Here is a 25,072-nt window from a genome sequence, read left to right on the forward strand (position 1 = left end):
ACTTACCGAATTCGTGTTGCCCCCCCCCCCCCCCCCCCCCCGCGGACATTAGGGCTGCATCGTTTCACAGCTATACTATAGCTCCACAAGTTATAGCGCTGTACCGTATCGCAGTTGCTAGCTTTTAGTTAAGAAGCGCACGATTATTCGTTTTGTACAAATATTCGACGCAGCGAATGTCCTGGAAAATATTCGATTCGTATTTTGTTCGGTTCTGTCACTGTTTGGTTACAATTCAAATCGGAGTTAAGGTAGACTCTTCGTATTCAATTCGGTAGCAAAGTTGCACAATTGGTATTCGACAGGGTTTCGAAAAATACTAATCTCACAACCCTACTAAAATCGAATAAAAGTGACCGATTAATGCAAAACTAGGTCCCTGAGAGGATTGAAAGTTCGTTGATATGGGATGATTGATGCAGTGCCGAACTGACTTGCCTTCAAAAATTCTTTTTTAATAATAAAATTTTTATTTTCTCTTTCCAATACAAATGCGGGCCTGCCAAAGCCTTAGAAGGCTTGAGTGGCAGCGCCCGGCAGCAGACGGCACAAAAACTCATGCACCGAGCACACAAACAAAAACAAAAAAGGGGCGTGGGAAAACTAAAATGTATTCGAAAAGTGCGGACGCAAAAATGCACACAAGCAGCGAGAAAACAAACAAAGAAAACGAAGAAAATGTAAAATCGTAGTATCAAAACAGAATTCTGGAGCTAAGAACGTAATTTTGTCAAGGCAAGCTTTCACGATTTTTTTGCAGTTAGCAGGAAACATTTCTTTAGGTAACCGGTTGAGAACAGAAGGAACATAATGTTTTCGCAGACGCTGCTGTGAAGTACCTTCATTGTTTTGCTGCAAACATTTGAGCGAGGCGCAGCATCAACACGACTTATAGTGCATTATCACGTCTGTGTCAAATATTACTTGTTTGTTTACATGTATTTTCATTTATTTATCACTGGGAAACGCGGCCCGTTCTATAGGCAGGAATTCTTCGCAGTTTTGGCGATCTCCCGGCATCCGTATCGTGATCCAGGCATTGCCGGCCGCCCATTCTGCTCGCGGGTTCATGTGCAGCGGTGCAGCGCTCGACCTTCGCCGCGGAGTCAGGAGCTCTACGGGGCGAAATTCAATTCCGACGGTCCAGCGGCTCAGGCGTTCTCCTGTACAGCAGAAGCAGACCGGATTTGCATACATTTTAATTCGATGCGCGGCCTGCTTCACTTTGTCTACCGTGGGATGCTTTTAGCTCCTTTTTTTCTTCTAAGCCGATTTAGCGTGATCCAGGCGGCGCGCAAATTTGTGCGTGTGTTATTGGGACGCGGCGACGGGACAGACGCTTGCGCATTCGGGGTCTCGGGGAATCCAATTTCGAGAGCGAAGACAGCGCGGGACCAACTTCCCTATGCGTTATTCAACGTCGTAGAATGTAATCTTGTATAAGACGAATAAGAAGGAAAGAAGGAAGTGGAAAACGATGCCCCCCCCCCCCCCTTTTCACTGTGATGTTTCTCTGCTCTACCTTTACGGCGCTTTATTTATAATTTATGCCCGCCGGCGTGCGAGTTCAAGAATATATGGGCCACTAAATTTTTAATTCCCGTCGTGGTGTTAGAGATATAGGGGAGGAAGCAAACATGTAGTGTGGGAAAACCACCTTCGAGCGATCTGCGCAGTGAGAAATAAAAATATACAGTGACGAAAGGAAGAGGAACGGTCTGGCAGATGTCCTAGATGGAATCATGTTTCGGGAAAAAAAAAGATACATGAGATTCTGCCTTGGCGCTTCAGAAATTTCAATATCGTTGCGTTTGAAGTGCGGAGATCGTGTAAAGGTGCTGCAGTGCTCTAGATTTCGTATGCTGCGGAAATTTTTTCTTTTGAGATTGCAGTTCGTCTTTGGTTTTTAGTGCGCATGCTGTTTTCCTCAAGCTCAGTACAGAAAACTACTGAGTGTCGAACTGACTGGTTCGTTTCCACTTTTACTGCGTTTTGAATAAAAAAAAAGTCGCAAAAGCATTCAAGCCGCGCTTGTAATTAAAAATGCTCGGTACGCATCGTTACCTCATTCGAAATCCAGATAATTCTATTAATGCTGTTCTGAAGTTGCAAAGCAGCAATTTGAGCTAGTCTGTTATTCAATCTGAATGCAAAGAGCGCATGCGTCAAAAATCGGCTTGAAGAAGACAGTGCCCGTCTTGTTTCCTTGTTGTCACTCTTCCTTTTGTTTACTATTTACACGGAGAATGTTCTCGTCGAACTTTCACTCTCGTTTCATGAAAGCAGCCTCATCCATAATAGTACATTGCGCGCAGCCATGATTTCTCAGCGTGTCAATATTACGAGCGATAAAAAAGCGCTTAATGTGCACAAAATGTACGGAGAAATGTCCGAAAAGCATTCAAATTACTAGCAACATCAACAATATGTGGATGAAGGAAGAAGTTTATTCTTATATTACGGACAAGGCGAAGAGGTAAGTAAGGTGCACAGAAATGCACGTCGAAATGTGATGTACGCATTGGAAATACTAAGGCACCATTGGTGTAATGGAAAAAAATCGTAATAGAAATTTATAGCAGCCAAGAATTCAGAGACCGTGGTGCTAAATACTAAGTTAGACGACGTCTTACGGCTAGGTGGGGGCTAGGGCAAAGACGAAACGGCACCTCCCAGCGGCTCTCACTGTGCGTGGCGCGCGGTAGGAAATACTGGAAAATATATACCCACGCAAGAGCGTCGCTTCGTGCACGAGTCGCGGCGCAAGATACCGCATCGTCGAAGATCTCCTCACGGTTGAACGGCTTTCGGGAAGCCCGAGCTAACGCCGCTCCGAAAGCTTCACGCCGACGTTGGCTTCCCGTATATACAGTAACGCTTCGCTACCGTGCGCCGGTTCCCATAGATACTTTACCCCTGATTCTGGCGAGCCAGAAGGGTAGGCGCGGTGATGGTGGTGAGTGAGGAAAGGCAATAAACGAAATGCGGGGGAAAAAAGGAGAATTTGCTCTGGGGTTTTGGGGAAGGTGGTCGGGTCGGAAGGGGGTATGCGCGGGAGGAAGCTTAAACTCTCCGCGGAGCCAGTGTGCCCAAGGGATCTGCGGGGAACGAGCCGGAGATGAGCGCGGACGAGCCGGAACGCAGCCATGATAAATGGCTCATTAATTGTTCCTGTCACGAAGCGTGGAAGAGAGAGAGAGAGACTCGTGGAGAGACTCGCTTCCCTTATAGCCCGGGGAAGATGAGGAGGAGGTCTCAGCCTCCCGGGCGAGCTCCCGCGCCATACGGTTGCCCGGGTGAACGCGCAACTGGCGGCAAAAAAGTTGGCGTGCGCCTTTTTGTTCTCAAGCACGTTATATGCACTCACTCGGCGTGCGTCATGATGAGCGTTCTCGAAACGCCCGACGAGCGAACAGAGAGAGGGGGGGGGGGGAGATTTCATTTGTCGGCGGCGGGTCTCACGTCCTTCCCTCTCCACCTGTCCTATTCCCCTGTTTACTCCCTTCGCGCCTTTCCTCGAAGTGCATACCGCATCGCGTCCCGAGCGACGCCAGCTTGTCGTCGCGATAACGGATGTAGCGAGCGATTCACACGAAACGGCACAAGCCACCAGATACTGCCGTCTGTTTTGCGGCGCTGCAAGCGCTCCCTACGCGTCTCTCCCTGCGCCCCCTGCACGCTCCCTACGAGTAATTAAAGGGGTGAGCTCCTCGCTCGTTTCGTGGCCGGCTAAATTCTCTTCGGGAAACGAGGCGCTGATGAAGCAGCGTACGGCCCCTGCTCGTTGAAACAAACGGGCGACGGTTCTTGCGGTGCACTGCAGTGGTTCATAACCTGCCACGGGTTCATCATCCCCAATTGCAAGTGGTTCGCTTGTTATTTCTTGTTTTTATTCATTACAACACTAAGACTTTTTTTGTATTCCTTGGAAACAATGCATCAATTCATTTACTCAGCTTATGTTTTCATTTCATATATTTTTCTTTTGTGCTTTGCATGATGTAATTCGTGATGCATTGTATGATGGATATGCTCCGATTAAGCTTGCGTTAGAAATGGGCGGATCTTTCAAGTGCACCAAATAGCAGACGATCCTCCTTCGCCCGCTCAAAGCAAAGATTCATGGCACGAAAGAAGCCTCGCCATCTTGTAGGCACGCTGCTGGTGCCATGTAATAGAAATGAGACTATGATGAACGGCTGTGGACTTTGGGGAACTTCAAATACACAGCTTCTATTATAAAGGTGCGCAGACTGGTTGCCCGTCATCAGTCACGTGGCCCTATTGTGCGCGGCTATTTGACGGTAGTCGACAGGAAATAACGAATACCATCGCTCACTCGAGCATCATCAGTCATCCCAATCACCGCCAATGTCCACTCAAGAGCCGCCACGTGGCGCGTCGGCCTCCTCACCTCTAATATTTTTTTTTTGTCCACGCAGCACTTTCTACGCTCATGAATATACATCACGTCTCATTGCTATTAATACTGAACTCTGTCCAAAACAAGCCCGGCTTTCGTAATTTCGCTTAGCGGCCATAGCACGGCCCCGATGGTACCACCGCATGGCCAAACTGTGGAGCAATCAACGCATCCTCTTCCTCTTGACACCAGGGCTCAACCACTATACCCGAAGCGGGCCACAAGCCTCGCTCGCCGAGAGCGCATCAAACATGCCAGCTATGAAAGCCGCGCCCGAGCGCAGGTCCTGTCACCGGCATATCAGCGCGCACTCATCCCTTCTGTGAGTTCTAAGCCTCCTCCAACGGCCTCAAAGAACAGCTTGGGCGAACTTCGCAGGCAAGCGAACAAGAGGTGCGAAACTGCTGGCTCGCTGATCTCCTTTTTTTTCTGTCCTTTTTTTTCCTCTTCACTGTTCCAGAAGAAATCAGTGGTGGTGCCCGGTGGTACGTGGTGAGGAAGGAAGGATAAGAGCTTGAGGAAGGCTAGGTGGGAAAACCTCTCATTGGGGAAGCGGCCTATTCGGAGCCTTTCTTCCGCTCGTGAGGTGGTAATAATAAGCTGCACTCCCTCGCCGAACGTAGAAGAATGGCCATCTCATTCGGGAGGGCTAGAGAAAGGAAAGAGTAGAAAAAGGAACGATCCATCTAGGTCCTCATCCGTCATCCATGCCTGGGATTCGAGCGAACGCCCCATTGGCACGCCCCTACGAAATAAGGCTTCCCGCAGGCGGGCAGCGAGAGCGTAAAAATGCGCAAATTCCGAGAGAGACCTTTTTTGTTGAGCTTTTCAACGCTAGTTTTCTTTCTTTTTTTTTGTACAGTGGTGGCGCTGCCCTGCTTTGCTTATGGACCACCCATGGTTGCTCAGTTCTGGTAGATTAGAAAAGAACTGCTCTGCACCCTTATCTGATCTTCAAACTCTTTTTCTCCTTTTTTACCTTCTCATTGCTTTATTTCTTTTTCTTCGCTGCGCGAATCACGTTGTGCGTAATGCCAGGGAATGAGCCCTCTTTGTGTGCGCCCAAGGTGGTCAGCGAAAGGTGAAATCTCTTCGACCGAAGAAATGGGCCGTCGTGTAAAAAGTCAAGATAAGAGGAAACGAAGACGAATGTCGTGTGAATAACGAATCTTGAGACTCGAACGGCTCTCGGCGCTGGCTCATTAAGCGAGTGCAATACTGATGTTATTAGTTAGGTAAGCTATGCAGCAACGTTTCGAGAAAGCAATGATGTTAATTCGTTATTTTTCTTTAGAACAATTAAGGAGGTATACATGCGCTATGCCTGTCGCTATCTGGAATCTCTTAATGTTATCCATGGCTCAAGTACAGTTTTGTAACCATTTAAGTGTGTAACAAGCAGCGCGTCCAATTTCTGGTTTCAAACAAGTGCGAGTAGTTAGGAGAAAGAGATGAGTACGTAGGCATGTCAGAAAAGCCGAACGTGTGCCAGATTATTTCCTTTTAGCCACTCACAGGCGTCTTATCGCACTGCCATGTCTTTACTCGTCTAATACGGACATATTCTATACTCATTTGCCTCCTTGCCGCAGGCAGGTGGACAAACAGTTAAAAAGGAAGAAATTTGTTTGCGGGTGCAGTAGTGCACAAGGCTGCCAAGAACGCAAACATGAGGAGCTTACTGTAGTGTTTGTTTCCCGCGGTGTCTGTTATGGCTGGCGTATAGCGCCAGTCTTATCTCTATCAACAGCGCGCCTCTTATCGTCTTTGAAAATATTTCGGAATGACGAGTAACCCGACGTAGCGAAAGAGGTCGAGAACCCGCCTTTTTCACTCGGCTACCCTGCCTATGCGCGCCTCTCCTCTTGCAAATCGACTGGTTGAAAATAAACCGCCAGCTCCCACTGCGCATGCGCTGTTCATGTTAACGACAGGCGCATGCGACAGATGGCGCTTGCTGTAAAGCGCACACTTGTCCCTTCGCGGGCCTAGTTGGCGCCTCTTGGAACCGGATCGTACCTGCGTTTCCCACGTGCAGTTGTTTTCAACCAGCAGCAGGTCTAAGAATTTTCGCCACACACCACAAGGCGCCACATCTTTGAAAAGAGCGGGTTGCCTGTGGCCTTGCAGGAATCACGAGGTGACCCACGCAGCCCCATTCCAACTGTTTCGAGCACACTCCTTGCTGAGCTGAATACGCCGCTTATCATCGCAACCATGTGCACTAGTTGAAGGCGAAATGCTTCACAGTGCCAAGCCCACACGCAAGGAGAAGGAGGATAAAACTTTATTGTACTCTGCAGGTTTCGGGCATTTTCAGAGATGTTCTCTACTTGTTTGTATCCCCAGAAGTCTCCTCTGTCGAGCTCGTCCACTTTTAGAGGGAGTCGCGTATGTCTCCTACGCTCTGTTTTGCTTAACCTGCGCTTTATTGTCGAATTTGCACTCGGCTATTGTTTCTAAGAGTCCAAATACATCAAACATCTCGCACTTGAGAACTTTTTCTCCGAAATGAGACAGATCCATTTTGATAGAAACTCAGAAAAACGCAGTTTTCTTTTAATCTTTAGAAACACATTCGAAGCTGTTTCGTAGCGTGCTTTAAAATGTTAGTTACACACCCATCTAATTTGGATAGATTTTCATAGATTAGTGGGCGAATTTACAATCACAGCTAAAGTTCACTTAAATTCGGTGCCTGGATTTGGCTTCTTGCGAAAGAAATTCCCTTACTTGATGGGGGTTTCTGCCTGGCAATGGCCAGCGCAAGCGTTTCTCCGACCAATCGCAAGCCGTTCACGCAGGCTAACCGCTGCCGATTGGCTTATTCCAGCACTGTCATCAACAGCGAGCATATTTTTATGCGGCAGTCTTTAGAGGTCGTCGCTCGACGAGCAGAACAAGCGCTCCACGCTCTAGAGTATTGTACGCGGTATCGACCGGCTTCAACGCGCGGTTCCGGGCCAGCCGCAGTTGCGCTCGGCGGGTAACCGCGAACGCCAACGGCCGCAGAAAAGCTGCCGACCGGAGCGCACGCTTCGCCGGCGCACTGTGGGAATGGAACCGCGCCACACGCGGCGCCAACGTCAGCGCGCCTAGCGTAAGCGAAGGGCGCTGCGTAGTGGCGGCGCTCAAAGCGGTCGTGCTGACAACTTGTTGGAGTTGGCGGTTAGTGGGAACGTTCCATAAGTCCGATAGGTCGTCCCTGTTCTTCCTGCATCTGTTATAACGCGTGTGCTAATGTTCTTAGTTTCTTGATTATTATAATTATACACTCGAAGAGCTGCGCCCTCACTTTCATTACGGGTGTGTCGCGAATCGACGCCAGCAGATTAGCAGCGCATATGTCAAATCAGGGTAGGGATCGGTCTTCCATTAGTAACTGGCTGCTCTAACGCATTGAGCAAGATATGTGGTGGTGGTAAAAACTTATTGGATGCACTGGGGCGGGCTTTAGGGCAGAGTGGAGGGTTTCACCGCTCCCTTGTCTGGGTGGTAGTCCTCATTCCGGGACATCATTGGCGGTAGCCGCTGCCCGCACTCTTTGAACCAGAGTTCTCTGGGACTCCAGGTCCAAGCAGTCAGACTAGGTCGCCTCCCAGCCCTCTCTCGTTGGCTGATTTACTGTCTTTATTTGCGGATTTTTCTGGCAGGCCCATACCATATGATATGCGTCTGCCCACATCTCACAGAACTGATAAATCTTTGTGCGATATTTGGAAATTACGAGTGTGCAGTGTTTAAACCCTGTCTTAATGCATGATTCATCGACACAATAAAAGGGCGGTTGATGAGAATTAATGGATAGGTGAAATGTGGTATAATTTCCTCCGCTGATTGTATATCTCAGTATAGCAAAATGACTTAGAAATGTTTGATTTATGTCATCCATATATTCTTTTATGAAAAAACTAGCACTCATCTAAATTCATCGATATCGTGACAAATAGTCTTATTTTTCCTCAAATCCAAAAAATTCGAAATCTTAACCATGTTACCGAGTACAGCCCCAGGGCAAGCATAACATAAACCTTCTATTACAATCCTTCTCCTTTTTGCGCTGTGCCGTTTGATAAAGCGTCAACATATGCGCCCTTGCTATTACCGGGATCAGCCAGCCGTGGCAGCGAACTGTAAGGACAGAATAGAATCGAAGGAAAATAATTGTTATATTGTGTCGACGTCGAGCTGTGGTGAGAACATACCAAAGAGCGGCGCGCATTCGTCCTTTGAGAAAAGCCCTGGGTGAAAAAGGCCCCGTCTTTTCTTCTCCGGCGTTCGAACTCGTTAACGCTGCCGAACGAGGCGTGAATGCGGCCTCGTTAAGAGAGACACACAGACAACGGCGCGGGCTCCCCCTGGCGCATTCCACGCGCGTGCGTCACTGGTCCCCTCTTTCCGGTGCTCCCTCTGGCGGCATCTTTTGTTGTGTATCGACTAGTGCACGCGTCAAGCTGTCGCCCGGCGCGCCTGTGCAGCCGACACTGCGCCCGCGATGCCTTTTATACGCGGGGAAGTTACGGACGAAACGCCGCACTGTGCTCTGACGACGATAGTCTTGAAAATGCGGTTACTGCGCTTTCTTTGAAAATACGGAGCGCAGAAGCAGAAGCGGACATCATTTCAAGATGATCATCCACCAACTAGACCAGCTGGCAACCCTACTGACGACAATGTTGGAATGAAGAGAGTGGACCTTGGTTTTGTTCGCCACGCTTTTGAGATCGACGAAACATACTTGTTCCTTGCTCCTACATCGCGCCTTCATGCTAATATGAACGATATAAGCGTGTGCGCGCATGCGTGTGTGCGTGCTGGGAAGGGGCAGTTCTGACCTGATATACGTATTGAGACGTCAGTCTCGGCATATCACGAGGAAGATCATATTTATGCTATTCAAAAATGAACATGAGCGGAAGTGAACCTTGAGCCCACTAACCATCATTTCGGCTACAACGCCTGTTTCATTCAAAGAACTGAATGTGTATTACTGAAGCAGGAAGGCGCGTATGTTAACAAATAGAATGATATTTGCTTCCATTTTCAACGCTTTCCGTCAAACGTCGTCGTGGAATTGCGGTGAAGTTTCACCCGAACCTATAGTGCGAACTAACGCCGTGACCACCTAGGTCGTTGGCATCATCATCATCTTCATCGGTCACATCACGTCTGATACACCCTTTCTGCGCGTCAACGCATTTGACAGATGTGGTCCGCCGCTCGATGGGGCAGAATGACTGTAGATCCGAAAACTGTCTTTTCGACCTGAAACTATACGCGGGCTTATAGCCGCTGCAGGAAATCATTCTACTGAACGGAAGTGGCAGCTTTATGCAGTCGCAAGCAAAGGCGAGAAGGTGGCCGAACACAAGTAGAAACACGTATGTAACCTGTGCGAGATCGATACAAGACCCATCATAAATATTCCGCGGAAGTACTGCGAACTATTTCATACTGGCATCGACTCTTGATTATGAAATCCATCGTGATGTTTACTATTATTTGGTGTGCATACTGAAATATGGTGTTATGTTACTCGCAGATAATATATAGACGTTAAGCTGCTCTGCAGCTTGCGCTTATGTCTTTTAGAACGTAGGTAGACGGGCTAGAAATTATTTTTAGATCCCCTGACTGGTGGTGGTGGTGAAAACATTTATTAATGATAGAGAGAGGTGTTGGGGGTCTTCAGGTCACGCCCTTACAACCACTAGGTGGGATGCCTAGTCAGGCACCCCATTGGCGGTTGCCGCTGCCCGGGCGCGCTGCGTTAAGGCCCTTTGGGCCTCGATGGTGCAGCAGCCGGACAGGGTCGCCTCCCTGTCGACTGGGTCGACCAGTTCGTGTAGCCCTGCTCTTTGATGTTTGTGTTGGCGTCGGGTGGGAAATTTTGGCGCAAGGTGGTCCAATGGGGCGGTCCAATTTCCCTGACTACGCATATTGGAGTTGCATGTTGCATCGGTAAATGGCGTTACTGGGCTTTGTCCAAATATAGATAAAGAAATCTGTACAGGTATAACAATTGTGCAGCATAGCTATACCATATATAAATATAATTAAGCGAAACTACATCATTGCCTTTTCTTTATTCGCAGCCGGTAGAGCTAACCGGAGTGCAGCCCCGGGTGGGACCTCAGTCAGGCGGCACTCGCCTCTACTTGAACGGGACCAACCTCAACGTTGGCAGTCACGTGAGCGTCTACCTGGACGACATCGTGTGCCACGTAGAAAGGTGAGAGCTGCTGCGAAATATCCTAAGGCTAATCCCAGCCGAACAATACTGAAAAAAAAAAGTCGCTGCGAATTCTTCACTGGAAAGTGTTGATGTATAATTTTCTTAGCCTCAACACTCTTAGCGCTAATCGGAGACGAAATTTTACGCGAGATCAGTGTGTCGAGCGAAAACAATTTTCCACTTGATTCCAGAGCCCCAACATAGGGATAGATGGCTGTGTCACCAATATGACCACCGGGTTGGCAAGAAATGAAAAGATCCAGGCCACGCATCAATCTTAAGAAATCTGTCATTAGCTCAGCGCTCCGTTTTGGTGTACAATGCCCTTTATTCTTAAATAAGAGTTAATGGTAGATCGATGAGTGTGACGGTTGATGCATAAGTGTAGCAGCAATAGTGCAGGCTCTTAGGCATGCCATAGAGGAAGGTAGCTTTGTTTTATTATTGGCCACAGCGATGGCCTATAGACATAGAGCATCCACATCACCCGCCGGCCGTGCTTGGTTTCATACAGTGTGTTCCGAGGTCGCACCGTACCTTTTCTAAACGTTCCAACCCTGAGAAAACCGAGCTCCTAACAGCGGGTGCTTCTGCCCCTTAGAGAATCAGTGTGCCCAGCACCTCCACATTATCAACAGAAAGGAGTAAAAAGGGAGTAAGATGTCCTCTGAAACACTCCAGTTTATAAAAGGGGGCCAGAGAGCAGCTTTCTTTTTTCTCACCCCCATATAAGCCTATTCGGGTTTAGAGTGCAGCATGCAAGTCCGATGCTTTGTTATTCGACCAGTGCTACGGTGCACAAATTGTTGCGCAAGATGATGACGCACCCCGGGGAGGCAGTGGCAGCTCTTTAGCGTTTTGTGTTTGTATCAAGATTTCCGCTATGGTACAAAAACCAGCGCGTTCATCTTCCCTTGAGGGACATTTTTACGGGCATCGGCTGACACAAATGCTCTCACCTAATTGCGCGAAAAGCGCATCCTCTCAAGTCGGCATCATGGAGTCCCGGTCTTTACGCCAGAAGTAGTTCCACGTGTCTCAAGTTTCCAGACTTCGGTCACCCTTCGACAGATCAGCCTGCCTGCAAGAAATATTTATGTAGGGGTACGGCAAAAATCTAGCCAGCATGAAATGGCGTTTTTTAAAGAGTTCGCGATTGCTCGTCCTTTCTTAAATGCTTGCATTACATGCGGGAAATATAGAGCGGATTTTCTCTGTTTTACTGGAGCCTGTAGGGAAACGCGAGCGCTGAATTCTATTGCCAACCAAGACCTACCTGCACTTGACTACATAGACAAAGCGCTGCGGGCTGCGCTTTTACGGGAAAGTGCGTTTATAGCTTCTGCGCCATCACGGAGATAGTCAATAAAGGAGGAGAGAGTTAAAACATGTTATAAAGAAAAAGCAAAAAAAGAAATAAGCTGAATTCAAAGGGACAGGTCGGTCAATTTCGTTAAAAGGTTCTTTGCTTCGTGCTCGATGACAAGTCTAGTCACGTAGGGTCGGGAATCAACAGATGACGGAATGAAGGAGTCCGGAGCCGCTGTGCAAGCCGCGCAGAGGAGTGCCGGTGCTTTGGAATCGAAATATAGAAAAGAAAACAAAAATAACCGGAAGGAATCGGGCAAAGTTGGGAGGACATTCGGGGGACCTTCCATTTGCCCAGAGGTGCGCCGCTCCAAGATTTGATTACGGCCTCACAGTGGACGGAAAATGTCCCGCCGCGAGTTTGCTCTCGGTCAGGGGAGGGCTAGCCATCCTCTTCCATCGTCCGGCCGCTCCGACCCAGGTACATCGACATCGACCTGCACTTTGCTGACGAAGCGTTGACGCTCAAAAATAGGCTCTTGCGAGCTCTCTTCTGCGCTTCTGTTGCCTCGATTAAAAGACGCTCCAAGAAAAGGAGGAAACTTGCGCGTGCGATAAAACAAAGGATGAAGGCGCCACAGCGCATGGAATTAATCTAATCTTGCCAGAGACGGCATACTGCAAAGAAAGATGTTAAATTAGCCGATCTTGCTTTGTATGTTACTTACACATGATGTGGTAGTGGCAGTAATTTAGTTGTAGTAGAGAGTTGGAGTGAGGGGTTTAATTTCAAAAATTCGGAGAGAGGTTGTCCTTGGTTTATTTTGCTGTGGATAGATAAGCACATCCCGTGGAACTAAGTACTAGCGATGATTTTTTGCTATCGGTCGTAGGTTGACTTCAAGTGATAAATCTTGTCTTTCAGTAAGTCTGTATCATGTCGTGAACATCGTTGTTGAAGCAACTGCGCGCATGGAAACAATGCTGCGAGGAAGCTAATTTATAGAAATTCTCGAAGCTAACCTGCGGCTTCTCTGTGATGCCGCTTAACCGGCGGCCCCTGGTTTTGTACGACAGAGTCAGGGTTGGCGCGGCCGGTTGTTTTTGATGAAGCAGTACACAGAAACCTTTGGATTTCCCTTCAGAAACTCGCGACATGTTGCGCCAATGTCGACATCTTTGTAACACATTAAAGCCCTTCATCAGTTCTTGTAGGTACGCGAAGCACTTGCGTACATCTGCTGTGCGGCCAAGCGCAGCAGGGGCCAACGCGGTAGCTCGGTGGTTATGGTGCTCTGCCGCTGACCCGAATGACACGGGTTCGATTCCCGCTGTGGCCGTTGCATTTCGACGGAGGCGAAAAGATAAAGGCCCGTCTACTGTGCGATGTCAGTGGATATTAAAGAGCCCCAGGGGTTAGAAATTATTCAGTGCTCTCCACTACGGCGTCCCTCATATCCTGAGTCGCTTTGGGATGCTAAACCTCAGAAATCAACCGATACACCAGCCAAGCGTAGAAAACTTTTCTTTCGACTTAGTTTTACTTTCTGAGCTCTACTTCGTAGAATGAACTTTGTAGAATGTAGAATGAAGATTCTACACACATTCTACAAACTTGTAATGCAGAATGAAGATTCTACATTCTGCATTACAAGTTTTCAGAATGAAGATTCATTCTACTATGCCACTCACTACCTGACCAGACGGCATTCCGTCAGACCCTAGATTAAGCTCTACTGTACGATTCCAGAAACACTTTTGCTCGAACCGTGTGATAGAAAACCAAATTGCATTTGAGCTGCCGATATCTGTAATTATTTGCTGTTTCTCATTCCGGAGCACACATCGGCACCCATTTTAATTTATATAACTTTTGCAAAGTACTTCACAGTTTTCCTTGCATGTTTTACGTAGGATTGAGGATTTGCATAGCGCTCGTATTCTTTTAATGAGACCGCTGAACTTACCAGTGTGCAACATGGACTGACGAGCGTCTGCTGTGCCTTACTGATCGCAGGTCTCTCGCCAGCAGCAGTCAGATCAGCTGCCGGACGTCCAGGTCTCCGTATCCATCGTACCAGGTCTCCCAGCTCGTTTTGCGCATCGACGGCGCCAACCTGACTCTGAACAATCCTTTCTTCTACACCGAGGATCCCTCCTTGCACAAGATTCAGCCTCTGAAGAGCTTCCTCAGGTGCGCACTTCGCGACAGGAATTGTGCATACTAAGTTATTCTTATTATCAAGCTTCTTTATCCCACCCTGTGTTCTGACACTGTGGTTCTGCATCATTTAAGGGATACATTCTGCCCGGTACAGTAACTTATATCCTGTCTTTGACGTCTGTACCACTCCCAAAAGCCCACAAATCTTGCTGAAAAACTCTTTCTACAGACACGCTAATTCTTGCAGTAAACGGATATATTGCCGCATCTCTGTTCAGACAGCACTTCAGCCCCGCCATATTGTACCTGCTGCTGTGACGTGCTTCGGATGTGTATCTCCTTTTTTTGTCTGTTGTTCATTAAGTAACAAACTGAGCCCGAAAATTTAGTTAAACAATTATAAAACGAATTTTGTGTAGGTGGATTCTGCTTGACACTGAGTTCGATGTATCCTGAACACATCCGCAAATTATCAAACTTGAATATTGGTAACTGATCCAAATTTAGTGCGAAAAGGCTGACGGAATTATCAGCATTCTACACCATTGAAAAGTAGTGATACCTAAAAGGCGCGCCCACTGGGCAGAAAAAACGTATAAATTGCGTTCAATTAAAAAAAATTCTTAAGGCTCAATGTACCTGGAGCATTGCTTGTGAACAAACAGTAATGCATGCCAGCTTATGCCAAACAGTGCTGCTACGAGAACATGGTGGACGAATCCTTCATTTTTCATGTAACGGTATCTTTCAGTGGAGGCAGGCATATTCACATCTACGGAACCAATCTGACGTCGATCCAGCAACCCCGAATGGCAGTTTTCAACAGGTTTCGGCAAATTAACGAAACGGTGAGTTGGTTATTTGGCACACGCTGACTATAAAACGAAAAGCAGGCGAAATTGCCTGTTTCTTAGTTTGGCTATAGGCCGTAGTAAAGTAAACACTGTATGTTTTCTGAAGTCTTGCGAATGTTTTTCGAAAGAATACGAAGAACAGCTTGCAGGTTCGGTCATAATGACCACCATATTGTTTTGTTAGTTGCAACTACATATAATCCGAAGGTGAAATGGCAGGCCTTCTTTCTTTGGCAGTTAGTGCCGCTTGTGGAGGTTTAAGTGCGTTATCAGGGCTGCATTATGCGACCGAGCGAACACCTTTGGATGATCTGGCTTTGGCGTCTCACTAGTCGAAACTGCATTGCCTTTAAAATGACGCACTAGTTATGTGTTAATGGAAGCCGAATAGGAAGACTTACCTACATTGGCACACTCAGAGACAAGCGGTCTCTGGCATGCTCTGTATGATATATTCATTGCTATGCTAATCGTCAGTGGGTGCTCCTTATGCTGCCGGTTTATCACAAGCGTGTTTTGCTTAACAAATCGTATGATATCTTTGCAGCACTACTCACTGTGTACTCTTAGCTGCACGCACTGGTATTGTTTTAAAGCCAACATCTGCGATTACTACTGACCCCCCCCCCCCCCCCTTTTTTTTGTTGCACTGAATGCTTCGTCTTGCGGTTGTTTTCTTTTTTCGGGGGGGGGGGGGGGGGAGGGGAGAAGAGAAGCAGCGGTGCTTTAATGTTCATTTGGCATGTGCCTTCTTTGAATAAGCCTGCTGCGTGTGGCAGCCAGTGCAGAGCTGTCGCAAGAAAGCACTGCAATGTAGGCTCGAAAATACCCGGCACCGTATAAGCGCCTCTGCTGGCCCACGGCGGGAAAGTAAAGTACTCTTCCACATCCTCTGCTACAATTTTGTTCTAACTAAAACGTTAACGAATGATAACTGCTTGTAATGCAGACACAGCATGCGCTTTCATTCGTCCCTTCAAAAATTTGAGCCCAGGGCGTACTGTAGCTGGCGGGCACATATGTTGCAGAACATCGAAGAGTAGAATTGTATAGGTATCATAGAGGGCCAGAATTACAAAGACGACAGTATTCTAAACGAGAAAGTTCATCAAAAGACTAGCGATCGGTACAGGCACTGCTAGTCGGCGACTGCGGCTCTCAAAAAGGGATGGCCCCGTCAAGTTTTATTTTGATTTCTACGCACTACGGTCCATGAGTACGGTACCCTGAAAGCAGCCCTTTCTTAGTGGGCTTGCCCCGCCGCGGTGGCTCAGTGGTTAGGGCGCTCGACTACTGATCCGAAGTTCCCGGGTTCGAACCCGACCGCGGCGGCTGCGTTTTTATGGAGGAAAAACGCTAAGGCGCCCGTGTGCTGTGCGATGTCAGTGCACGTTAAAGATCCCCAGGTGGTCGAAATTATTCCGGAGCCCTCCACTACGGACCTGTTTGTTCCTCTCTTCTTTCACTCCCTCCTTTATCCCTTCCCTTACGGCGCGGTTCAGGTGTCCAACGATATATGAGACAGATACTGCGCCATTTCCTTTCCACCAAAAACCAATTATTATTATCTTAGTGGGCTCTAAACACTCCAATTAAATGTATTTCATGAAGGCGAGATTTGAAAAAAAAATCCTTTCTTGGCGTTCCAGTCGTGCCACGTGTTGAACGCGTCGGTCATGGTCTGTCCTTCACCTGCCGTGCTTCTGCGAAACCCGGAGACGGAGAACACTTTCGACGACGAGGCCGAGCAGGGCGACAGCGCTGACGTAGTTGCACACGCCGTGGCCAGAGGGCAGCACCAGAGGAACACCGCGGCAAAGATCGAGCCGGATGACGACCAACTGGATGCCATGCGACTTCGCATCGGCTTCATCATGGACGACGTGCGGTCGGTGCAGGAGCTGAACAAGTTCTACCCGGACGTGGCTTGCGACATCACCTACGTTTCCGACCCACGCTTCTTCCCCTTCGACAACGACGGCGTCAAGCTCTACAAGGGAGAGCCGCTTGTCATCGAGGTTCGTTGAAGTAACATTATGCATAAGTGCTGTCGAGCCTAAGAACACTTCTGGAGCTGTTTTACATGCCATTGAAACAACACTTTTCAACGATGCATGCATTAGACCTTTTGTAATTATTTCCTGCACTCTTGTTTACTTTTGCGACTGACATCCAGTTCGAAATCAAGAAGAAGAAATGGGCTTTGGCAGGGCATGTAATGCGAAGGCAAGGTAACCGCTGGTCCTTAAGGACAGCGAAGTGGATTCCAACAGAAGGCAAGCGTAGCAGGTGGCGGCGTAATAGGGGGCGCCAGGTGGGCAGATGAGATTAAGCAGTATGCGGGAATACGGTGGACGCGGCTGGCAAAAAAACAGGGTTAATCGGAGAGACATGGCAGAGGCCTTTGCTTTGCAGTGGGTGTAGTCTGGCTGACGATGATGATGATGATGATTTGCTAATTGCGCATTACAACCCCTGCCATGATTGTTTTTACATTGCATGTTTTTTATACGACATGGCCGGTCACGAAAAGCCCGCCGCATTAGCCATGTTTTGCAATAGTTTTTTTTTTGTACAGAACCTTTCATTTTCGATTGTGTCTGAGAAAGCTTGTCGACATGATAGTTCTCTTACTAGCTGACGTTTCACTTTCCTCGCACCCGCTTCCTCTTTGCAAAAGGCGTCAAACGGATGGCGTGTCTAAAAGCTCACGTCTTACGTCTCCATCATGTGCGAGCACGACGAGCTTTACATTTTATAGCACTGCATCATCTGGTGCAACAGCACGTAGTGATACCCGGCACGACATAATGTTGCTTATCCGTGCCATATCTGGTGTCATAGCCATACATTGACACTAAAGTGCACCAGTGATGCCTTACCATGCTATCCGTCATGACTCGATCGCTTAACCCTCCTGATCCTTCTAATAAGCAGACCATTAGTTCGATTTTCCCTCTTTAACTTTTCATCAATCAACATCGAGTACAATGACTAAAATTTCCCTGTGATTCTAAACTTGCCAGTCACAGGGAAGCACGTGTTTTTTGAGCTCTGCTGAAAAATACGGCCCCAATTCTTTAAGGAAGTTTTTCAAAGTACGCAGTACATCGCCTGGAATCGTTTTCTCCTTTAACAACATGCTCTGTATAGATGCAACAGTTGTTAAGTTGGGTAAGCATGCAGAAAATGGCGGACGCTGCAGGGCACCTTGAATGCTCCATTCGGTGGAAGGCTGTACGGGGCGTCGCATTTAGCACACTTAAGGGCAGATATAAAACAAGCGCAGTACTCTTGCGACGTACCATGTCGTGCACGCCCGCTCTGCGAGTGGTTTACGCCGCTTCTCCCGCTCCGGTGAATAAACAACCTCTGTGTCGCAGATAACAGGCACTTTCTTCTCTTTCTTGTGCTTGTAAGAAGAGATGAATCGCTGGATATAATTGGGCAAGCTATTTCCCTGCAGGAATTATTCCAGAAATGAGACACTGTTTTGTCCCCCAGTTTTATATGAACTCTATATGCGCAGTACAAGGCATACAAGGCACTCTTTGCCTACTTGAGAGCGACTGGATTGAGTGACAAATTGTGACAGCATTGTGTGCGTGCGCGTGCGTGCGTGCGTGCGTGCGTGTGTGTGTGCGCGCGCGCGCGCGTGTGTGTGTGTGTGTGTGTGCGTGCGTGCGTGTGTGTGTGTGTGTGTGTGTGTGTGTGTGTGTGTGTGTGTGTGTGTGTGTGTGTGTGTGTGTGTGTGTGTGTGTGTGTGTGTGTGTGTGTGTGTGTGTGTGTGTGTGTGTGTGTGTGTGTGTGTGTGTGTGTGTGTGTGTGTGTGTGTGTGTGTGTGTGTGTGTGTGTGTGTGTGTGTGTGTGTGTGTGTGTGTGTGTGTGTGTGTGTGTGTGTGTGTGTGTGTGTGTGTGTGTGTGTGTGTGTGTGTGTGTGTGTGTGTGTGTGTGTGTGTGTGTGTGTGTGTGTGTGTGTGTGTGTGTGTGTGTGTGTGTGTGTGTGTGTGTGTGTGTGTGTGTGTGTGTGTGTGTGTGTGTGTGTGTGTGTGTGTGTGTGTGTGTGTGTGTGTGTGTGTGTGTGTGTGTGTGTGTGTGTGTGTGTGTGTGTGTGTGTGTGTGTGTGTGTGTGTGTGTGTGTGTGTGTGTGTGTGTGTGTGTGTGTGTGTGTGTGTGTGTACACGTTAAAGAATCCCAGGTGGTCGAAATTCCCGGAGCCCTTCACTACGGCGTCCCGCATAGCCTGAGTCGCTTTGGGACGTTAAACCCCTATAAACCAAACCAAACCTTTTCCCCTTCTCTCTTCCTCCTTTTAGCCCCCTAATCCCTCTTCCCCAGTGCAGGGTAGCCAACCGGAACCCCTTTTTGGTAGCCAACCGGAACCCCTTTTTGGTTAACATCCCTGTCTTTCCCTCCTCCTCTTTATCTATCTATCTATATGCGCAGTAAAAACGTACACACTATACGTGTATGTGTGTGTGTGAGAGAGAGAGAGAGAGAGAGAGAGAGACAGAGAGAGAGAGGTAGCAAGAGGAACAAAAGATGTAACCAGTATTGCTACTAGCTGACTGGGAAGTCACGTGCTGTTTCTTGTTTTCGTTCAGGGTGAGAGCCTGCGCCTGGCCACTACCGAATCCGAAGTGAATGTCACTATCGGAACGCGACCATGCAACTTGACCTCGCTCAGCATGAGTCAGCTTGTCTGCACTCCACCAGACGTACAGCCGCCAAGCACCGACGAAATCGGCCACCGGACCGAGATGGACTTGCCTGTGGTCGTGGTAAATAGGAAATTTTATCTCCGAACTCTTTATGACTAATTCTGTATACTGATGAGACTCCTTGACAAAGAAAGTTTAGTTGACATGTTACTTTTTAATTTTCTAGATCGTTTCCATTGGTCGCGGAAATGGTCGCACATCAGGTAGCTCATTCAATTAAAGTTCTCATAAAAGGGAAACATACAGATCAGGCAACTCCCACTGGTACTCGTTCTGCGCTCGCAAGGATTAACGGTCTCAGCAGCGCAGTAATATCTGCTCTTACTTAATAGGGAGTGCTATCGCAGCTTAGTGGGGAGGTGGGTGCAAAGGGTGGTAAGCGCAAAGGGTGGATACGAGAAGGTGCACTAATGGCGAGGGTGGGTCAGCAACTAGAAGGGCAACCTTCCACAGCCAGGTACGTGGGTTCCGCGAAGGATGCACAGCTCGTGGAGAGCGCTTGTAGACGACGTGACGCATTCCAGCGCATACTGTGCCTCATGAATCGCATTGATCGTCTCTGAACAATGTCTTCCGTTCGGACAGGTCCGCGTTGGAAACAACCTACGCTATGAAGTGGGCTACCTGCGTTACGAAGTAGCGAAGATCTACGAGTTTCCTCCGGAGACTGTGGGAGCCATCGCCGCCGGCGGAACAGTGCTGATGCTTCTCAGCCTTGTGACGCTGGCTATCCTCAAGCACAAGAACTCGCAGGCAGAAAGGGAGTACAAGCGAATTCAACTTCAAATGGACACGCTGGAGAACAGTGTGCGATCGGAGTGCAAGCAAGGTAAGACTCGCAAGCGAACTTTTTTTGTTGCACCTAAAACGAATTGAACCGCTGAAGGATTTAGCACCATTCAAAGTAGCGACGTATGATTATGCTCATTGCAATCTTTGCAGGACTCGATAAGGTGCTGAAGCGATTATTATAACACATGTAAAAGCCTGCTGCAAGTGAACAGTACTATCGGTAAACTTTACACTTCATTAAAACTGTGGCCTGCTTTTCAGTGCCTCTTCTTGGAGCAGTGCTCAAAGGTCATCTCCAGGTTTATGGATGCACCTCGTATCAAGATTAGGGGACCATTAGAGGCACAATGCATACTGAGAAGTATTCTGTGTTTGTATTTTGTGCAGCATTTGCCGAGCTCCAGACGGACATGACTGACCTAAACAATGACATTCAAGCTACCGGGATACCAACACTTGATCACAAAGCATACATTATGAAGGTGTTCTTTCCGGGAGTGCCAAACAGTCCCATCTTGCAGGAAGTCAAAGTGAGTTGGGAGCTAAATTATGCCTGCTTAAAAAAAAATCTGGTTTGAGAAAGGCTGCCACAACCGAATATTTTTTTTTCAGTTTCAATTGATATTCAGCTTTTCATCGCTCGTCATTTTGTTAACAGAAGCCATGACTTCTCTATCATTATTGTTTGCCAGTCTACGGAGCACACGGCCATCATGAAGTACGTCGAGGAAAAAAAAAACTTCAAAACATACCGCTTTAACGATACTACATTAGTGAAGATAAACTCTGCGGAGTCACTTGACGCGACCTAAAAGGTTACCAACGTAAATTCGTGGGACCCCTTCGGATGGTTTCACGCCAAAAGTCTAGCCTGGGAAAACCCACAAATTCTACCATCGGGTTGGTACCCCCCCCCCCCCCTCCCGAGGCTTTTCTATACGATGTTTTTAATATAACAACAATCAGTGCCAAGTGTTATTATGTTACTGGCAAACTTCGTAAAACTCTTTAAGTGACGTCTGGTTCACCACATTTTCCTACTGTGTTACAAACTACAGAAGTAAAACAAATCTCGCCGCTTTGTTCCAGCTTACTACAGTCACGAACTGTTCAAAAGCTGCCCTGTATTTACCGAAAGGCTTGCGATGACATTCTGCAATGAGCACTTCTTAATACACTAACCATTGCAATTGTTTTCGCAGCAAATCAACGGCCCTTACAACAACTACGAAGTTGCGATGACGAACTTCGAGATGCTCATAAACAACAAAAGCTTCCTTCTGACATTTATCGACACTTTGGAGAACCAGAACACATTCAGCATAAGGGACAAGTAAGTGCTTATTCGTGTATATTTTCTTCTGAAGCTGAAATATGGAGATTAATCAATGTCGTTTTGCTTTTTTTAGAGTGAATGTGGCATCCCTGCTCATGATCATTTTGCTTGACAAGATGGAGTACGCAACTGAGTAAGCATCGTCGCTGTTAGCGTAAATGAAAACTTGCACTAAAAAGTGATCCCAAGAGAGTAACTTGATTCATCCTAGAGGACTATGATAAGTTTAATTAACTATACGCAATGCAGCATTTCACTGAAGAACTTTATTCTGTGCTAATTTGTTTGTTGTGTGACTTATTTTTTTCAGCATTTTGAGGGAACTTCTGATAAGGCTAGTGGAAAAATACGTTGGTACAAAACACCCTCAACTCATGCTCAGGAGGTAAGTGAGGCATTAATGGCTGAATAGTAGAACTGTCTTCGAGATAATAAAACAAAAAATGCATATATTCACTGCGCGCGAAACACGACGCATTATGCGGTGCTAGCAAAGCGCACGTCGACGAAGTGAATATAACCGTCACTTTCTTTCAGGACTGAATCTGTGGTCGAAAAAATGCTAACGAACTGGATGGCCCTCTGCATGTACGGCTACATAAAGGTGAGGATCATGAAATAGCACAATTATAAAGGTGTAAATAGAAGAATCTAGTGATAATTATTTTCATATCTTCGCGACGTGAAACATCGTGCATATATGACGCGATTTATCAATGAGACTTTAGTGCTGATGTGAGCAGCGCATAATTCAGCCTCAGTACTGGTGCAGTACTGCTGAATTAACGCGTATAGATAATCGAGGAGTCTTGTATTCGCCTTGGCTTAACACAAAACAAGGGTTCAATGGTTGACATATGATGCAGTCAAACTGAAATTTATTATTGTGAAGGATCATTACACAAGCTGTGGGTAGTGGCGTTGTTATTGTCCAGTCAAGCAGTGCGTCCGCATCTTTGCGCCCTCATGGACCAAAGTTCGCCATGCTCCTCTTTATTCGGCTGTTAGTAGATACTTGCTTAGGCTAATGTTGGCTGCTTAGATCACACTTTCAGTATGTCATATTCGGTCGTGCCTTCCTCTTCTTGCTAGGGGGTCTTTAGTTTGTTTTATATTGACGGTGCGGGGAGAAATACGCGTTCAGGCGCTGAAGTTTTCATAGATGATATGCTATATGTTGGTTGAACGTCTTGAAGCCTCCTATGGGTTGTGAGATGCTGTGGTGGAGGGCTCAGGATTAGTACAGAACATCTAGAGTTGATAATGCATAGCGCACGGGCGTCTTTTCATTTCAGTCTATCAACTTTGAGCGCAGCAAGTTAACACCTTAGCCACTAATTAAGCCACCCCGCTGGGCTCTTCCGAGATTGGCAAGATTTAACGAAAAGAAGCAAGGCGCCGTTTTAATAATCTGGATATAAGCTCTATCTTTTGTTGTACCCCTGTTTTGCTGCTGAAATTATTAGGACAGAAAGAGATGCTTTGATAAGTCAAATGCTTGAACTTGATGAGCTCGAGGTCTTAAAATTGAGCATGGTTTCATAATTAGCAGCTTAATACCTCGTAATGAGCAGTTGGAATCGATAAAATTTAGCTTAGAGAACTAAATCGCTATAACCTTGCAAATCTGTAATAAAAAACAAATGTAGCGTTTACATGTTGAATTACAACGTACATAAAAGTTGCACGTCATTTACCTACAGTTCAGAGGGATACAACCAACCCACCAACGTTGCGGAGGCTCTCGCCTGGCATGCCTCGCTGTCGGAGTCGGCGCTGAAACCAACGTTACGTTAGTTTTAATGAGATTATTCTATTTCTGTTTTGCCGGTAACAGGACCAAACACCTTACGATACGCAGTGGCTAGATCCAAACCATTTTGAACTGCAGATTCAATGCGTGCAGGTTAGGCATACAAACCCTAAGAGAGCGCTGCGCTGCCAGGAGGCTGGCGGGCAAGAGTTAGTCAGTCAGTCAGTCGGTCGGTCGGTCGGTCGGTCGGTCGGTCGGTCGGTCGGTCGGTCGGTCGGTCGGTCGGTCGGTCGGTCGGTCGGTCGGTCGGTCGGTCGGTCGGTCGGTCGGTCGGTCGGTCGGTCGGTCGGTCGGTCGGTCGGTCGGTCGGTCGGTCGGTCGGTCGGTCGGTCGGTCGGTCGGTCGGTCGGTCGGTCGGTCGGTCGGTCGGTCGGTCGGTCGGTCGGTCGGTCGGTCGGTCGGTCGGTCGGTCGGTCGGTCGGTCGGTCGGTCGGTCGGTCGGTCGGTCGGTCGGTCGGTCGGTCGGTCGGTCGGTCGGTCGGTCGGTCGGTCGGTCGGTCGGTCGGTCGGTCGGTCGGTCGGTCGGTCGGTCGGTCGGTCGGTCGGTCGGTCGGTCGGTCGGTCGGTCGGTCGGTCGGTCGGTCGGTCGGTCGGTCGGTCGGTCGGTCGGTCGGTCGGTCGGTCGGTCGGTCGGTCGGTCGGTCGGTCGGTCGGTCGGTCGGTCGGTCGGTCGGTCGGTCGGTCGGTCGGTCGGTCGGTCGGTCGGTCGGTCGGTCGGTCGGTCGGTCGGTCGGTCGGTCGGTCGGTTTTTATCTGCAGGAAAATCACCTCTTCCTGCGGGTGGCAGAGACTAAAGGCATGGTTGCCTGACGAGGTCTCTGCCCCCGTAACAAAAGAGCAGCCTACAGCAGTACAGCAGAGAGCTGCTACAAAAAAGAGAAGCTGCGTTGCAGATAGTACACGCATACATCTTACACAACATGGCTGTACTTAAGCACTATGGAAAGTTTTTTTTTTTTAATCCCATTGAAGATTCGCTCAAATATCACAAAAACACGTAAAGAGAAGTCAACAATTGAAAAGAAAATTTACATTTACCATTGTTACTTAACAATCTCAACGGAAAATAAAATTGCCCGCAGTTCACGTTTGAACGTTTTTCTGGGTAGGCCGAAATCCAAAATAAAAGCAGAGTTATTTAATTCCAGATCTTGTTTTCCATAATTTGTTCTGACTTTTTTATTTCTGTATTTGGGGTTACGGATATCATATTGCGCCATAACAGGTGTGTAAACACTGTGGAGTTTCTTTTTATATATTCGCTTTGCCAGTATCCATAAATAGACTTTATAGGCTGGTAAAACATCAAATCTGGGAAAAAGGGGTTGCGTCGACAACAATCTAATAGGGTCAGTGTGGTTCAGAAAAATCCGGAGGACACGTTTTGCAGCAGTTGTAGCCTATCATAGTTCCCTTTTGTCGTTGT

General features: G+C 47.7%; 1 protein-coding gene across 1 annotated transcript in view; it reads left to right on the forward strand.

Moving 5' to 3' along the window:
* Positions 1-25,072, forward strand: part of LOC144098521 (plexin-B-like) — a 192,377-nt gene that overhangs the window by 149,300 nt on the left and 18,005 nt on the right. Inside the window, exons 19-29 of the mRNA XM_077631226.1 lie at positions 10,519-10,655; positions 13,984-14,160; positions 14,882-14,978; positions 16,634-17,002; positions 19,589-19,765; positions 20,291-20,534; positions 20,885-21,027; positions 21,700-21,830; positions 21,907-21,966; positions 22,144-22,218; positions 22,371-22,437. Of these exons, the coding sequence (XP_077487352.1) occupies positions 10,519-10,655; positions 13,984-14,160; positions 14,882-14,978; positions 16,634-17,002; positions 19,589-19,765; positions 20,291-20,534; positions 20,885-21,027; positions 21,700-21,830; positions 21,907-21,966; positions 22,144-22,218; positions 22,371-22,437 (1,677 nt within the window). The remainder of the gene's footprint in view (positions 1-10,518; positions 10,656-13,983; positions 14,161-14,881; positions 14,979-16,633; positions 17,003-19,588; positions 19,766-20,290; positions 20,535-20,884; positions 21,028-21,699; positions 21,831-21,906; positions 21,967-22,143; positions 22,219-22,370; positions 22,438-25,072) is intronic.

The sequence above is a fragment of the Amblyomma americanum genome, chromosome 7 (genome assembly GCF_052857255.1).
Source record: "Amblyomma americanum isolate KBUSLIRL-KWMA chromosome 7, ASM5285725v1, whole genome shotgun sequence".
NCBI lineage: Eukaryota > Metazoa > Arthropoda > Arachnida > Ixodida > Ixodidae > Amblyomma > Amblyomma americanum.